Raw genomic sequence first — 17,022 nt, forward strand, 5'->3', positions numbered from 1 at the left:
TATTTTACTTTATTCCTCAAGCCCCAGTCTCACATACACGAATTATACCCCGAATGTCCAGGAATATACACGATCCTGTGAAGCCCCGATTGCTCCCGAATTTTTGGAAAAAAATAGCATGATTCGACTTCTTTCCCGAGCTGCGTACGACTGCTGCCAGAACTAATACGATACCACTACGATCTTGAAACCGATTCATTACGAATCGGGACGACCTACTACGTGTCCCCCTAGGATGTCTTCCCGAATACGTACGAATCATGACGATTAATGCGGAACGTGTCAAGAATTACAACGACACTCCTACGAATCCGCACGACTGCTTCACGAATCCGTACGACTGCCTCAAGAACCAGGACGACTGCCGCAAGACGCCTATATGATGGCTGCTGAACAGGCCAGATTTCATTCGACGTTCTGCCTGCAAGCAGTGAACTTCACCATGCCGCTCTTCAAGAAGTCAGCAACCGACCGCAAGGGACGAGGGAAGAGCCAGCGTACCCGTGGAGAACCAGAAGCAGAGAAAGAGTCAGAGAGTCGTACGAATACCCCACGTTTAACCACGAATATCCCGAATGCGTCTACGAACATACTACGATTACGCACGATGCCCTCAAGAACTCGTAAGATTGAGTCACGATTTCAACTTTATTCACGATCCAGAACATTCAAGAATACTGACGAAAGGCCAGGAACACCCTACTGTCTCAGTACGTATATCCAAGAATCACCAAGAATTCTTAAATCAGGTCCATTCGGGAGATAATTCGTGTATGTGAGACTGGGGTTTAAGTCTCATAGTGTAAATGTCGGGTACTCAGGTCCGGGTCGAGTTTGACCCTCGAGTATTTGAGTCCAATAGTTTGGACTCGTGGAGGCCCTAGAAGTAACACATGTTCTTTGTAGTTGCAGGAGATTTCTGTAATCACAACTTAGTGGTGGTTTGAAATATAATAATGGACAAAAAGGGAACACAGTAATTGAGACCAAACTGACTTCATCACTAGATTAGACTACTAGTTATCCATGTATAAAATACAGGGATTCAATGCGGGCCTGAATGTTAGTATTCTGGCACTGAATATGAATAACACGGTCAACTTGTTGATATTAAAGGGACAACCCTGAGTTTGCTGTAATTTTAAAGATGTTATCGACTAACAGAGACTTTTTAACGATTGTGATTACATATCAAATATATTTTTCTGCATAAAATATTAATGGCTGTATATTAAACGTGTTTCTGATCATTCTAATAGTTGTACTACGTTAAATTTCATTTTATTTCCTAAAAACAAAATCCAGTTTGGCTTCTTACAAATATTAAGACGACCACAAACACATTGAATATACAGACACTGATATTCTAAACAAGAAAATATATTTAAGTAAGTTTTATCGTAGAAATATTTTATTAGTCGGAAACATCTTACAATGCAAGGGGGATGGACGTAGCCCAGTGGTCGGTTTAGGATCGATCCCCGTCGGTGGGCCCATTGGGCTATTTCTCGCTCCAACCAGTGCACCACGACTGGTACATCAAAGGCCGTGGTATGTGCTATCCTGTCTATGGTATGGTGTATATAAAAGATCCCTTGCTGCTAATCGAAAAGAGTAGCCCATGAAGTGGCGACAATGGGTTTCCTCTCTCAATATCTGTGTGGTCCTTAATCATATGTCTGACGCCATATAACCATAAATAAAATGTGATGAGTGCGTCGTTAAATAAAATGTGATGAGTGCGTCGTTAAATAAAACACTTCTTTCTTACAATGCAGTAAACTCGGGAATGTCCCTTTAAGGTGTGGGTTCTGGTAGCAATGATGAATCAATATTTACCATTAGTATTTATGCGTACCTTTATTTCCTTCCATCAGTATATTATATCAAGTTGTCGTCAAACAGATAATCCGGGTGGATTCTTTTTCCACCACTAATTATGTTTTATATTTTACCAGTTCCGCCGAAGCTTCACTCGTACACGGTTCCAACCAACATCAAAGCTCGGGTTGGAGAGAGCATCGAATTGATGTGTAACGCCAGCGGCAGTCCTACGCCCAGTATCAGGTGGTACCGACTAAACCGACTCACCAGCGAGCGGAAAGAAAGTGAGTACCACAAGTGACTGATAAGGCCGTACGTCCCTTAAATTTATAACTAGTGGTGGGGGTCAGTGAAAAAAGGATGACCAGGGCACACCAATGTAGGGTCTTCTTGGGCTAGATAAAAGGGCCCTTTTTAACTTTCGAGACTGGTTTGAAAAACAAAAGTAAATCTTCACAAGACAGAACTCGATGGACATTTATGATTAATAACAACTAATGGGTTATACGACGAGAATCGAGTTGTAAGAGCGCTCAGATTAGCGACTGGACAGTCGTAGAAGTTGCGACAGCAGAAAGTTGACCAACTTTGTGCTGGCAGTAGATAGTCTGAGCCTAGCGTAATATTTATATAATAATAACAATAATTTGAACGTTCCATTAATAGCTATAGTGCTTATGTCGTTGTGTGTGCGTCTATACGTTTATGTTTGTACTGTGTACAATTCTAATATCAAATATACTGTCCTGTATTAACAGGGGTTGGTATGGAGGGTGAGATCCTGCGTATTCACAACATCTCCCAGGTGTGTGCGGACACGTATGTCTGTGTGGCCAACAACAGCGTCCCGCCTACCAAGAGTCGACAGTTCAAGGTCACCGTGGAATGTAAGTCAATATTATGCATCTCTTGGGTGTGTTTACAAATATGCACACTTTCATAACGTATACATGTTTAGAAGATATATAGCTCAGTTATATAATAGAATGAATGAATAAATGAATGAATGAATGAATGAATGTTTAATGACACCCCAGTACGAAAAATACATCGGCTATTGGGTGTCAAACTATGGTAAATGCAAACAAATAAAGTGTTTTATAATAGAGACATATTTTGTTTTATAACTGACACAATCTTATATTTTATACACAATTTAAACGTTCAATCAATAGCTATAGCGATAAGATACATCTTTGCTGAACACCACGAAAAAATTAAATAGTACATAATATTAATATGATTTTGTAAAATACTCGAAGAGTTAAGTGTTACATATGTCTTGCTTCAATAACAGTGTTGTTGACTTTAGATTGTTATTAGCCTTTTTAACTTGAAATATTCAATAGCTAATTACTGGTTTATTTTAGATCCTTTAGAAACAAAGTTTTCTAATTCAGAAACAGAAATTTGTAATTCAAAACATATTTAATGGTTTTATTTGTTGAAGAAATAGAAATTTCCAATTCAAACCTTTTATCATAGCTCTGATTTCTTGTAAAATAGAAATCCTAATCTGATTAAAATCAGCTCGACAGACCTGTACTATAGCCACTGGAAATTAAAGACCCGGTGGAGCTGATTTTAATCAGATTGAATATAAATCCCTAACTCAGACCTTTATATTTGTTTTTATTTGTTCCAAACACACAGCTCAATAATTCAGAGTTTTATGACAAGTATATTTGTGTTTATTTTTTCTAGAAATAGAAATGCATAATTTAAACCATAATAACTGATATTTCAAACCGGCCTCGATGGTGTCGTGGTAAAGCTATCGAACATAAGGCTGGTAGGTACAGGGTTCGCAGCCCGGTACCGGCTCCCACCCAGAGCGAGTTTTAACGACTCAAATACGTGTAGGTGTAAGACCACTGCACACTCTTCTCTCTCACTAACCACTAACAATTAACAACTAGCCCACTATCCTGGACAGACATCCCAGATAGCTGAGGTGTGTGCCCAGGACAGCGTTCTTGAACCTTAATTGGATATAAGCACGAAAATAATTTGAAATGAAATGAATGATATATTTCAGATCCCCCAGAAATAACACTGCCCAATTCTAAGATAGGACAGCAACTCGGTAGGGAAACCATCCTGGAGTGTGTTATCTCCTCCTCGCCGCTAGGTGTCACTGTTTGGAAGCGACGAGGGATGGAGATCGGGACGAGCTGGAAGTACGAGGTGGACCTTTACAACGAAGCAGAAAACATGGTGACGCTCAGTCTGAGGATAGCCAAGATAGAGGCAGACGATTACGGAGATTACACGTGCGAGGCGCTAAACCCGCACGGACGAACTCGCGCCAAAATGCGCCTATACGGTACGCTATTTTGATTTTTAAAGTGTAACATTAAATCAATCCGCCAAACTACATCAATTCTAACAAATAGAAATAAGTAAACCACACACGACTGGCTCAACTTTGAACAAAGTTCAGTTATCCTTCGGCCCCCCAAAAAGAGCTTGGTCAAATAATTTATATTATACATGTATTTATAGTTTGATAAATCTACTTGCATATATAGCTGGCCAAACGTGTGTAACAAAAAGATACGTGAGATTGCAGTTATAATAATTTAAACAATTTCTCTTTAAGTCATGATTGGTGCTTGCTCGAAAGTATATAAACATGTATGGTCGGATTCAATTATATACATGGACTGACCGATGTTCTATATAAATCCTGGGTAACAATATCGGCCATAAGGTACCTCAATGGAATTCTAACCCTTAAAATCCATATACAAATTAATTCGGTAATCACTTCAATACTTTTGCTTCCGTATTTTCGACAAGGGAAATTCTACCGTTACTTGATAAATCGGAATGACAAAACCGTATTCCGTGATCAAAATCGTATCTCTGTACAAGGCAGAGTCGAAAGGATTCACTACCAGGTGTTCGTCCTTGGGAGGACCGCCACCCCTGAACATCCGTAGCAGACCGCTCATCCCTGATAGTCTAATGTAGAACTAATTGACCTCTGGTACGCAGCCGCCTGTCGTAAGAAATCAACTTACTTTCAATAATGTAAGACACTTTGAAGCTGAGTCTGAGACTGGGGAGTTTGGTACCAATCGAAAATGAACGACAGATCTGACTACAGACGACATAAAACATGCGCTACATTTTTCACACTACCAGACTGGCAACTGTAGCCTGTGCAAGTCACATTTTAATGTTTTCTAATAAACAACAGGAAAGATATAATGATTATATTAAAATGATTCTCTTAATTAGTGTTGGTGTTTATAGATTAAGAATGAAGATTTGAATGCAGTTAATATATTTTGAAAACACGTAACAGTTACAGACACATACCTCAAAATACACCAGACATGGCGTCTTTGCCATACTCGCCAGATCCAGTCCCAGCTTCGGCGTCTTTTGGGCCTAAGGTGGCTGTTTCAACTCCAATTTGACTGAATTATCTCCCCATTGAATAATTAACGATTTTATTGTTCATAATAATCACAATTACTGTTCATTGTTACAGAGATATTTGCTCCTACGACGACGACAACGACCACGTTACCCATATCGCCACCTGTTTATGTCATGGGAGGCGGTGGTAGGACGAACCATCATGACATCAACAAATACAACGGCCAATGGAAAGGCGGCAATAACAATAACGTGTTAAAAGAAAGCAATGGCAGAAATTGGGAGTTAGGCAGAGCTAAAGGGAAAAGACCGAGTTATGAAACGTCACCATATTCGCCAACCGCACATGACGTCATAAGACCTAATGGCGGGGCGCATCTTACAGGTAATACGGTAACGTGGTTCACTAGGGCTTAATATACCGACCACACTGTAACTAAACATGTTATAATGGTTCATATTAACAGTGGGGCATGGTGGGGATGTTTAATAGCTGAGGCTTTCTGAATTATGGATTCTCTTTGCTGCATTATAAACCATTATGAAGCGAAAATAAATCGACGAATGGTGTGACCGTATAGAAATTAAATCAAAATGGATGGTCTATTCTCAAGGGATATTAATATGTATTATTATATTATAAGCGTTAAATAATAATTTTAAATACATATATATATATACTCGAAATTGCACCTATACAATTGAGGTGCCAGTTCCTTCTCCACGTGTTTTACGCACGCGTACGCACACCTACCTACCTACACACACACACAGATATATATATATATATATATATATATATATATATATATATAGATATAGAGAGAGAGAGAGAGAGAGAGAGAGAGAGAGAGAGAGAGAGAGAGAGAGAGGCGTCGTAGCAGGCCATCGGTCTACAGGCTGGTAGGTACTGGGTTCGGATCCCAGTCGAGGCATGGGATTTTTAATCCAGATACCGACTCCAAACCCTGAGTGAGTGCTTCGCAAGGCTTAATGGGTAGGTGTAAACCACTTGCACCGACCAGTGAACCATAACTGGTTCAACAAAGGCCATGGTTTGTGCTATCCTGCCTGTGGGAAGTGCAAATAAAAGATCCCTTGCTGCCTGTCATAAAAGAGTAGCCTATGTGGCGACAGCGGGTTTCCTCTGAAAAACAGTGTCAGAATGACCATATGTTTGACGTCCAATAGCCGATGATAAGATAAAAAATCAATGTGCTCTAGCGGCGTCGTTAAATAAAACAAACTTTACTTTATATATATATATATATATATAGAGAGAGAGAGAGAGAGAGAGAGAGAGAGAGAGAGAGAGAAAGAAAGGGGGAGGGAGGAGGGGGGAAGGGTTCGTCACGAGTGGGGGTTTTAATATGGAAAATATCAACCGATGTTAATTGGTATTTGTCGTGTCTCCGAATAACTAGACGAGGTTGATATTTCACATATTAAAAAACACAAGTAGCGAATTCTATTTATTCTATAACACTTCTAACATTTTAATTACATTTTTAGTAAATCACAGTACTAGATTCGCCGCCATCGGTAATATGACGTCATCGCTTGTAAGCAATTGACCCATCCACAGCAACACATTACGTAGAGACCTTGCAAATTTGCATAACATTACTAACCGGGTTAATACACTAAAAATATCACATGGATTTATGACATGGATATCATGGGTAAGTTATAGCAAATATATATATATATATATATATATATATATATATATATATATATATATATATATTACCTAGAGACCTTGCAAATTTGCATAACATTACTATATATATATATATATATATATATATATATATATATATATATATATATATATACTCACACAAATACACACATACACACACGTGTATAATTTGATTGCGATGTGATGTCGCAATGTATTATTATCTTTTGAACTTCGTCTTGCACAGTTATAGATGGCTCAATTTGAACAGTTTGAACGTTTGTTTTCCAGGTGTGTTTGGCACTGGCTCAGTCAGCGGGGTTCCGGGCAGACAGATCGGTTCCCAGTCATTGTGTAAAATACTTCTAGCCGTCGTCGTTCTCCTTATCAGCCAGGTGACGTCATGACACGTGGCACCATCCACATCCCAACCAGTGAAACACGAGTTGTGAATGACATGGTCTCATACGAATAGATATATATCTGTACATATCTACACACCTCGACTACAATGCGCGTTCAGGAGGCCGAGCACTCGCAGACGTTAGGTTTTGTCGCATCTAATGTGAAATAAACATCACATGATATGCAGGCAATCTGATTAAAATTAGCTCTACTGGTCTACCAGTAGATCTAACAGCATTGCGTGGACTCCCATGTCCAGGTGACATTTCATCTATAAATAACAATTTAAATATCGACCAATTACACTTCGCCTTTTATAGCGTTATTCGGGAGCATACAAATTCTAAAAATATCGGGCGAGACTATTTATGCAATAGGCGAACTTGTTGGTCTATTTCATCATTCAAAAACAGGGGGAAAAGTGCAGTAATAAACTCTGGATTGTGTACTAGTATAAATAGATTTTACTGCCATACCATAACGGTTTTGTTTTTCGTCTTGAAACGAATTTTATATAAAATTTATATTGAAATTAGTTTCCGGCATACTTTGTAATTCACCCGAATCATTTCGTATACCCTCGGCATAATCCCGAATGTTATCAAATTATTTTCAAATCGCTGGCATGATTTTGCAAGTAAGGTTTTGATTGGTCGAATGAAAGGTCAACTGGACATGAGCTCCAACGGGGTGTTGTTATATCCACAGGTAATAGTAATTAACCAGTGGAGCTAATTTTAATTAGATTAATATGCAGGTTCGACAAATTTAATAGTTTTCGGTCCAGGCTAGTGAAATAGTTGTTTGGGTTACATGAAATTATCAACTGTATTACTACAATACATAAGGCACTAGCCAAAGCTTCTGTGGGGGCTAGTGAGTTTCTCAAACATATATCGAACACTGGGATAGGACTCGTTTTTGGAAACTAGTCGAAATGTTCGGTAGCACTCGCCCTCCTAAACGTCATACTATTCTGGAAATGGAATTCGATACAAGATGAAATGAACGTAAAATTATCTCGTCAGCGTGCATTACAGTATCGGGCTCAGCGTGGAGGAGTTTCAAGTGGAGATGTATCGAGATACATACACAAATAATCAACATTTAATACCAACGAATGATCGCGCTTACTCAGAGCAGATCGAAAGTGCGATCTTCTTGACATTTCTGAATTGCAGATGTGGACATGTCTCTTTCAGGGCCGAATCTAACATGAAGTAACTAGGGAAATGGCAGTGAAAACACCAAAAAAACACCCCCAAAAACCCCCCACAGAAATACGGAACAGCAATTTACGTTCTTCAGCAGAAGACTCAAAGGGTATTTTTAACGCAAATAGAGCGCTTTGTGTATTTCCATATCAAGTTTCACCCTATGTTCGATATCAATCCACCCACGCCAGAATTCGACTGCCCTGTCACGAAACCAGCACAGCACAAAACTTGTACCTTCTATATTGTATATTTCGAGATATTATGTGAGATATAATATGTAAATGTGAATGTAAATATGAGGTGTGTTATCCTATTGACTAATTCCATTGCATTCTTTTGATCTCTTTTGTCTGTTATGTGATAAGAGCTTTTTAAATAATCAAAATAATTATCCCGTAAATGTTTGTAACACTATCGAATATGTATTATTGGATGTTGTCGTCACCAGTTTACAAAATACTACTTACCGTATTGATGAATATGTTCAGCGTAAATTATGTCACAAGCACCCGTTTCGACTTGTATCACCATCAAGTGAATTGCAATTCGTGTACGTATACGTGTCGCTATTCGTGCCAGTACACGTACAGGTAATCGCAATATTCCTATTGTACACGATCATAGTCTAATAGGCTGACTGTTACGGTTTTGTGTATGCACAGACATAAAGGATGTCCAGAAACACAGATATTCGGAAAAATATTTGTATTATTTTTATTCTGTTAAAAAAAAAAAAAAAGAGAGAGAGAGATAAAACACACACACACACACACACACAAAACAAAACTTTCAAACCGTGTAGCTATCACCCAAGTACGCATGCGGTTTAATAGATACATACTCTCGTGGCTTTTGTTCTTTGGATTAGAAACTAACATCAGTCATAACCATATCCTCGATGTTTTCTTTGTGTAAGGAATTAAAATGTGTTTCGTTTTAACATACCTATCGATAATAAAAGTAGCATAAGTCTTTAGCCATACTACTCAGTCTGATAACGACTTTTCTTACAATCAAATGGAAATATTTCGAATGTACCTGTTTTTTCAGTATTATTGCTTATACTGCAATCTTGCCTTCTCTTCTATACCTTCGACAGTGACAGAGATAAAGAGTGAGTGAGAGAGGAAGAGGGAGAGAGAGACAGAGAGAGAGAGAGAGAGAGAGAGAGAGAGAGAGAGAGAGAGAGGAGAGCGAGAGAGAAAGAAAAATGAGATTGATGGATAAAGATAGGGAGAGATGGAAAGATATATATATATATATATACATAACGACTGCTTTTTTAAAACTTTAATTTCACCACGCCATCCAGTAGTATAATTTATTAGTACGAATGATAAGCACAGCCACAGCTATAATAAGTTCGTAATCGTTGAAGAAGCCAAAGAACAAAAGTCAATTGTAATCGATTTTTTTTTTTTGGTATACAACTTAGTAGTCGCGTGGCCATAATATACCTGAAAACATTAAATAGCTTTTGGGCTTGGAAATGGCGAATAATACATTTAACGTGACTTAGATTACCTACGGCCGCTGAAGGATATCGATAAAGAAACTGAAAGAAAGAAAGAAAGAAATGTTTTATTTAACGACGCACTCAGCACATTTTAATTACGGTTATATGGCGTCAGATTAGCAGCAAGGGATCTTTTATATGCACCATCCCACAGATAGGATAGCACATACCACGGCCTTTGATATATACCAGTCGTGGTGCACTGGCTGGAACGAGAAATAGCCCAATGGGCCCACCGACGGGGATCGATCCCAGACCGACCGCGCATCGAGCGAGCGCTGTACCACTGAGCTACGTCCCGCCCCTTAAAGAAACTGAATACGCCATTTTAAATGGTGAAATGTAAACTGAACGACAAAAGAAATGAAAATATTAATAATTTACTTCTCTTTTGTTGAGAATATTTTAGACCCATTTCGAAAGTATACTTACCGAATTAATTGCATCAAAAAAGAAATTAAAATATTTGCTTCTTTTTTTTGTTCAGAATATTTTTCTTATGCTAGGATCAAACTACCAACTGCCAGCACAAAGTTTGCCAACTCGACGGTTGCGTTCTAATTTATCCAACTCATGACATACGACGCGTGCTTTCAGATTAACAACTAATGGGTTATATGACGAGAATCGAGTTGTAAGAGCGCTCAGACTAGCAACTGGACAGTCGTAGAAGTCGTGAGAGCAGACCGGCCTCGGTGGCGTCGTGGTTAGGCCATCGGTCTACAGGCTGGTAGGTAATGGGTTCGGATCACAGTCGAGGCATGGGATTTTTAATCCAGATACCGACTCCAAACCCTGAGTGAGTGCTCCGCAAGGCTTAATGGGTAGGTGTAAACCACTTGCACCGACCAGTGATCCATAACTGGTTCAACAAAGGCCATGGTTTGTGCTATCCTGCCTGTGGGAAGCGCAAATAAAAAATCCCTTGCTGCTAATCGGAAGAGTAGCCCATGTAGTGGCGACAGCGGGTTTCCTCTCAAAATCTGTGTGGTCCTTAATCATATGTCTGACGCCATATAACCGTAAATAAAATGTGTTGAGTGCGTCGTTAAATAAAACATTTCTTTCTTTTTTTTAACCATATGTCTGACACCATATAACTGTAAATAAAATGTGTTGAGTGTGTCGTTAAATAAAACATTTTTTTTTTTTTTTTTCGTGAGAGCAGAACGTTGGCCAACTCGCGACGCGTGCGTTCAGTTTAACAACTAATGGGTTATACTACGAGAATCGAGTTGTAAGAGCGCTCAGACTAGCAACTGGACAGTCGTAGAAGTCGTGATAGCTGAAAGTTGGCCAACTTTGTTGTGGCAGTTGGTAGTCTGAGACAAGCATAATGTATTCAATATTTCAGCTATAAAAATCCAGAAATACGAAAAGGCAAATGCATGCGTGCACAGTACATTAGTAAATCACGCCCTTGTTCTGGAGGAAAAAATCTAAATTGCTTGAAACACAAGATAATAATGCAAAATGACAGATTGTGATCAAATGTCAGTTTGGCCTTCTCGCGTTTTGATTAATTTCGTTTGTTGATAATACGATTAGCTCGTGCTGTGAGTGAAGTAGGTCAAATCAATATCCTACACGACAAACAGCCGAACAGACGAGCATTCGATATAATCATTGCTATATCAAATTAGTAATACAATTCTAAATTCAAAAATTGGTCTGGTTTCAGTATATTTATGGGTTTCAGTATATTTATAACGAGTGTTTTGTGATGTGAAAGTTATAGTATTGAAAGAGAACAATATTGTTATAAAAAACGCTGTTATATATGTGGGCGGTTTCTAGCTAACGCATTAAAAACAAAATAGATTCTTTGGTTGTCAATAGTAGTGTTTTTATATAAGCGACGGCCCCCGCCACGTCAAAAATCAAACATATGGCAAACGGCCTCGAGTGGTTTTCAGTGGGATTTGTTTGTTTTTGTTTTGTTTTGTTTTGTTATGTGTGTTTTGGGGTTGTTTTGTTTTATTTATTTTTATTACCCATATGGATCAGATATACGGGGTAATATTTTTTCGATCTCTGCACAGTGTGCAGATTGCTTCTACAGCCACTGATTGGCTGGCTTAAAAATCACGATGTTTGGTTGGTTGCTTGTCATGGCCGGAACTTCACTTTCATTCATATAATGTTTCCATTCATGAGTCAGATTACACATACGTTATACGATATACAAAGATTTACAAAAACAAATGGACTCACTTGTTTCGTAAACATGAAATGGTATATTTTCATAAGCAGCGGCTTTAGTAATATATAAAAATAATTATTTTCAAATACAAATACAGTCGTATTATTTTGTACTGTAAACATTTGGCTGTAAAAAGAACGCCGTTATGCTATGACGTCACTTACATTACGTCATGTAATGTGCGTAAGATTATATGACGTAATGGCTGATGGCTTTGTTGTAGACTGCAGAGGAATTTTTACATTAAAAATCAGTTAAAATTGACAATGGGTAATAAAGAGAATAACCAGCTCGCTACGAGGAGTTACGAATTATCTGTCCCTCGTGAATGAATGTTATAAAACCCTCGCCAAAGGCTCGGGTTTACAACATTCATTCACTCGGGACAGATAATTCATAATTCCTCGTAGCTCGTTAGTTATTCTCTAAATATATATATATATATATATATTGTTTTTTGGTGGCGGGTTTGGGTTTTATTTTATATCCCTCTGCCTCCTTTCCTTTCTCCCCTTTGAATTCCATTTCATTTATTCGCGATCTGGCAGCTGCTCCTATCTTTCAACTTATTTTGCTGTCTATCCCCAAATCCAGTCCTTGTCTCTTCGACAAGTGCTTGTCTCTTGTGGCTACCCGTGCCTCACACCTGCCATTTCCCATCAGCTATTAGCTCAATGGCATTGTTAAGAGGCACTTGTAACCATCTACTATACACCCCTACTACTGGCCGTCGTTAGTTAGTGCCGTGGGTCAGACCAGCTTTATTAGTGGCAGAGGACTCAGAATTCTCATTAGTGAATTCAACACAAACATGTTTAACGCTATTTTGTTATCATTAAATCGAATTTGTGTCAGTCGCATCTAGATATATATTAAAAATGATAGTTTCTCAATCGGCATTTTCATAATTATTACCAAAACATTTTATCAGTTGTTATTTATCATGTCACTAAAAAAAGTATTTGTTTTGTTTTCTTTTTGTCCTTGGGTTTTTTTTTCTCAGTAATATAACACATAGTACTGCATTGTACTGTACTACACAATACTACTATATAAGACTGTTCTGCATTGTATTGCACTGTACTGTACTATATTGTACTATACTGTACTGCTACGTACTGTACTATAATGTACTGCACTGTACTGTACTGCAATATACCGGATTGTACTTTATTGTCTTATACTGTTCTGTACTTCACTGCACTGCTCTGTACTGCACTGTACTATATTACACTACACTACTCTATACTTTACTGTAATATATTATACTGTATTGCACTGCAATGTACTGTGCTATACTGCACGATACTATGCTGTGCTACACTGTTTGTTTTGTTTCTTACAATGCTATAATACATTGTACTGTAGTGTACTGTACTGCACAATACTGTTCTGTATTACACTGTACTGCAATATTCTGTACTGTACTGCAATGTATTAGACTACACTTTAATATTCTTATACTGTTCTGTACTGCATTGCACTGCATTGTATTACACTGTACTGAACTGTACTACACTGCACCGCACTGTACTGTACTACACCAAACTCTGCTTTACTGTACTGTACTGTGCTATACTATACTACACTGCACTGTGCTGTACTGTAATATACTATACTATACTGCACTGTATTATTTTGTACTACACTACATTGTACTACACTGCACTGTACTATACTATACTGTACTATACTATACTATACTATACTAATACTATACTATACTATACTATACTATACTATACTATACTATACTATACTATACTATACTATACTATACTATACTATACTATACTATACTATACTATACTATACTATACTATACTATACTATACTATACTATACTATACTATACTATACTATACTATACTATACTATACTATACTGCACTATACTATACTATACTATACTATACTATACTATACTATACTATACTATACTATACTATACTATACTATACTATACTATACTATACTATACTATACTATACTATACTATACTATACTATACTATACTATACTATACTATACTATACTATACTATACTATACTATACTATACTATACTATGATATGCTATGCTATGCTATATTGCACTGTACTGTACTACACTGCACTGCACTGTACTGTACTGTACTACACTGCACTGTTCTATACTGCATTGTATTGTACTGTACAATACTACACTGCACTGCACTGTACTACACTGCACTGTACTGTACTACACTGCACTGTACTGTGCTACACTGCACTGTTCTATACTGCATTGTACTGTACTGTATTATACTATATGACACTGTACAAGGCTATACTACACTGGAGTTGTATTGTATTGCACTGTACTGTACTATACTATACTGTACTGTACTATGCTGTATACACTGTACTGTACTGTACTACACTGCACTGTTCTATACTGCATTGCATTGTATTGTACTGTACTGTACTATACTGTACTGTACTACACTGCACTGTTCTTTGCTATACTTTACTGTACTATACTATACTATACTGCACTGCACTGTACTGTACTGTACTATGATGTATACACTCTACTATACTGTACTATTCTTTACTATATTATACTGTACTGTACTATACTACACTGTACTAGTATGTACTTATTGTACTGCACTACACTGTACTATACTATAATGCACTGCACGGCACTGTACTGCACGGCACTGTACTGCACTGCACTACACTGTACTATACTGTACCGCACTGCACGACGCCGCACTGTACTGTACTGTACTGTAGTGTTATTGCTATACTATTATTTTATTTTGATATTATATGATGTACGTGTCACTAAATACATGTGCAACTGAATACAGACAACAACAAACACGCACTACCCAATCTAACTACAAACCAACCGATAAATTATGTATTTGAGATACTTAATAAAGATTCTAGTTAATAAAGATAGAGATTAATACTAAATTAAACCATTAACTTTTCCATAATAATAACTATTTATTTATTTAATAACATATGTATTTATTTGTTTATTTATTTATTCATTTATTTATTTACATTATTACTTTATGATGAAGATAATATTAATTGTATTATAATATAGGCCTAACTATTCACGTTCACTATTCCCTCGTGTTGACACTATGTTAATGTTATATATCTAACTCAGGCTTAGCTTCGTGGATGTTAACATATCAATATGTATCGACAATAATGTGGATGTTACGATGATTCTTATTGGCTGTTACCGTGCATTAATTACATGACATGTCATTACAACACTATCTGTCGTGTCTAGGAACTGTACATATTGTTGAACAGTGTGAACCTGCACCTACTATGGAAGAATGAGTGTGACTGTATTTTTGTTTTCTGTAATAAAGGTCTGTGCTTGTGTAGTTTAAGCCTTCGTTTGTGTTGTTCTTGCGAAAGCAGTTTTGGAAAAATCTCTACCAGAGGTCGCTCGCAAGAGCACACGATACATGTAGAGGTCTCGGGAGACTTTGTGTCGGAGATCTTGTTTGCGAGACGTTTTTTTCATAATGTATCTTAAAAAGTCTCCAAGACTGTTTCCGAAACCAGTCTCTTGAGATAGGGAAGTGTTTTATTTGCAGAGAGAAGTCTTCTAAACAAAATACCACCTACCAATCAGAGTATATAAATAAATCACATGACATGACTGGTCACATGATATTACTCAAGATGGTGATGCCCGATAATAATAATATTATGTGGAACAGAGAGAACATTGAAGTATTAGCCGGACTTTGGCAGGAAATATATTGCTTGTACAACACAAAAAACAATATATACTACAACAGGAACATGATAAGAGATGCAATACAATAAATAGCTTCTAAACTGGGCACACAAAGGAAGTATTTGTGTTTGCCGCCTTTTTTTCTTTTCTGTCTTTTTCGTGAGCGTCTTGATTTCTGATCCACTCCCGGACCCATATAATGCGATTCCTGCCTTTTTCCTCCGTTTTTTGTGTTTTTTTAAATTATTAAACTGCATGCTTGTATGCCATTATGCAAAGAAATGACAGACGTGTATCGTCAAAAGTCTCGAAGACTTTGTCTCAGAAAATCTCGAAGACTTTGTAGATGTATGATAGGCTTATCATAAGATTAATTTGTTATGCTAGACGACGATGGTAACAGTCAAAATGTTCACTAGCGTTAGGCCTCCCCAACACGTGACTGTTCCGTATTCAGCAACAGCGAGCGACTCAAACGTTCGCGAACTATTTGACTGGTCCCCGATTTGACCATTTGTCTATCGTGAAGCGCCAAAAACAAAATCAGTCTAGTGAACGTTTTTTTCGCAGCTCCGTCTAGCTGAACGCGGCTTTGGTGTCAAAAACAGTCGATTACAATATGGCAAGTAACATTAAGAGTACCAGTGTTGGTGGAGTAGAGATGACATGCAATCGCGAATGTTGGGAGGTGAGCGGCTGGTTTGGGCATGGCAGATATTTACCCAGTTTATCATAATTAATTAAATAACTCATGATCAACTATAGTCAACTCTGGTTGGAGAAATACTGATTAAGCTAGTCAACTCTGGTTAGTGAAATACTGATTAAACTATAGTCAATTCTGGTCGGTGAAATACTGATTAAGCTAGTCAACTCTGGTTAGTGAAATACTGATTAAACTAGTCAACTCTGGTTAGTGAAATACTGATTAAACTATAGTCAATTCTGGTCGGTGAAATACTGATTAAGCTAGTCAACTCTGGTTGGTGAAATACTGATTAAACTACTCAACTCTGGTTGGCAAAATACTGATTAAACTACAG

The 17,022-nt window shown here is 37.6% G+C and overlaps 1 protein-coding gene across 1 annotated transcript; it reads left to right on the forward strand.

The window, feature by feature from the left end:
- The first annotated feature begins 382 nt into the window (after positions 1-382).
- On the forward strand, positions 383-7,305 carry LOC121388385 (lachesin-like). The gene is made up of 6 exons (XM_041519690.1): positions 383-539; positions 1,959-2,108; positions 2,583-2,711; positions 3,863-4,150; positions 5,327-5,599; positions 7,190-7,305. The coding sequence occupies exons 1-6, from the start codon at positions 383-385 to the stop codon at positions 7,303-7,305; spliced, it is 1,113 nt and encodes a 370-aa protein (XP_041375624.1).
- Positions 7,306-17,022: the final 9,717 nt, after the last annotated feature.

This window comes from Gigantopelta aegis, chromosome 2 (genome assembly GCF_016097555.1).
Source record: "Gigantopelta aegis isolate Gae_Host chromosome 2, Gae_host_genome, whole genome shotgun sequence".
Classification (NCBI taxonomy): domain Eukaryota; kingdom Metazoa; phylum Mollusca; class Gastropoda; order Neomphalida; family Peltospiridae; genus Gigantopelta; species Gigantopelta aegis.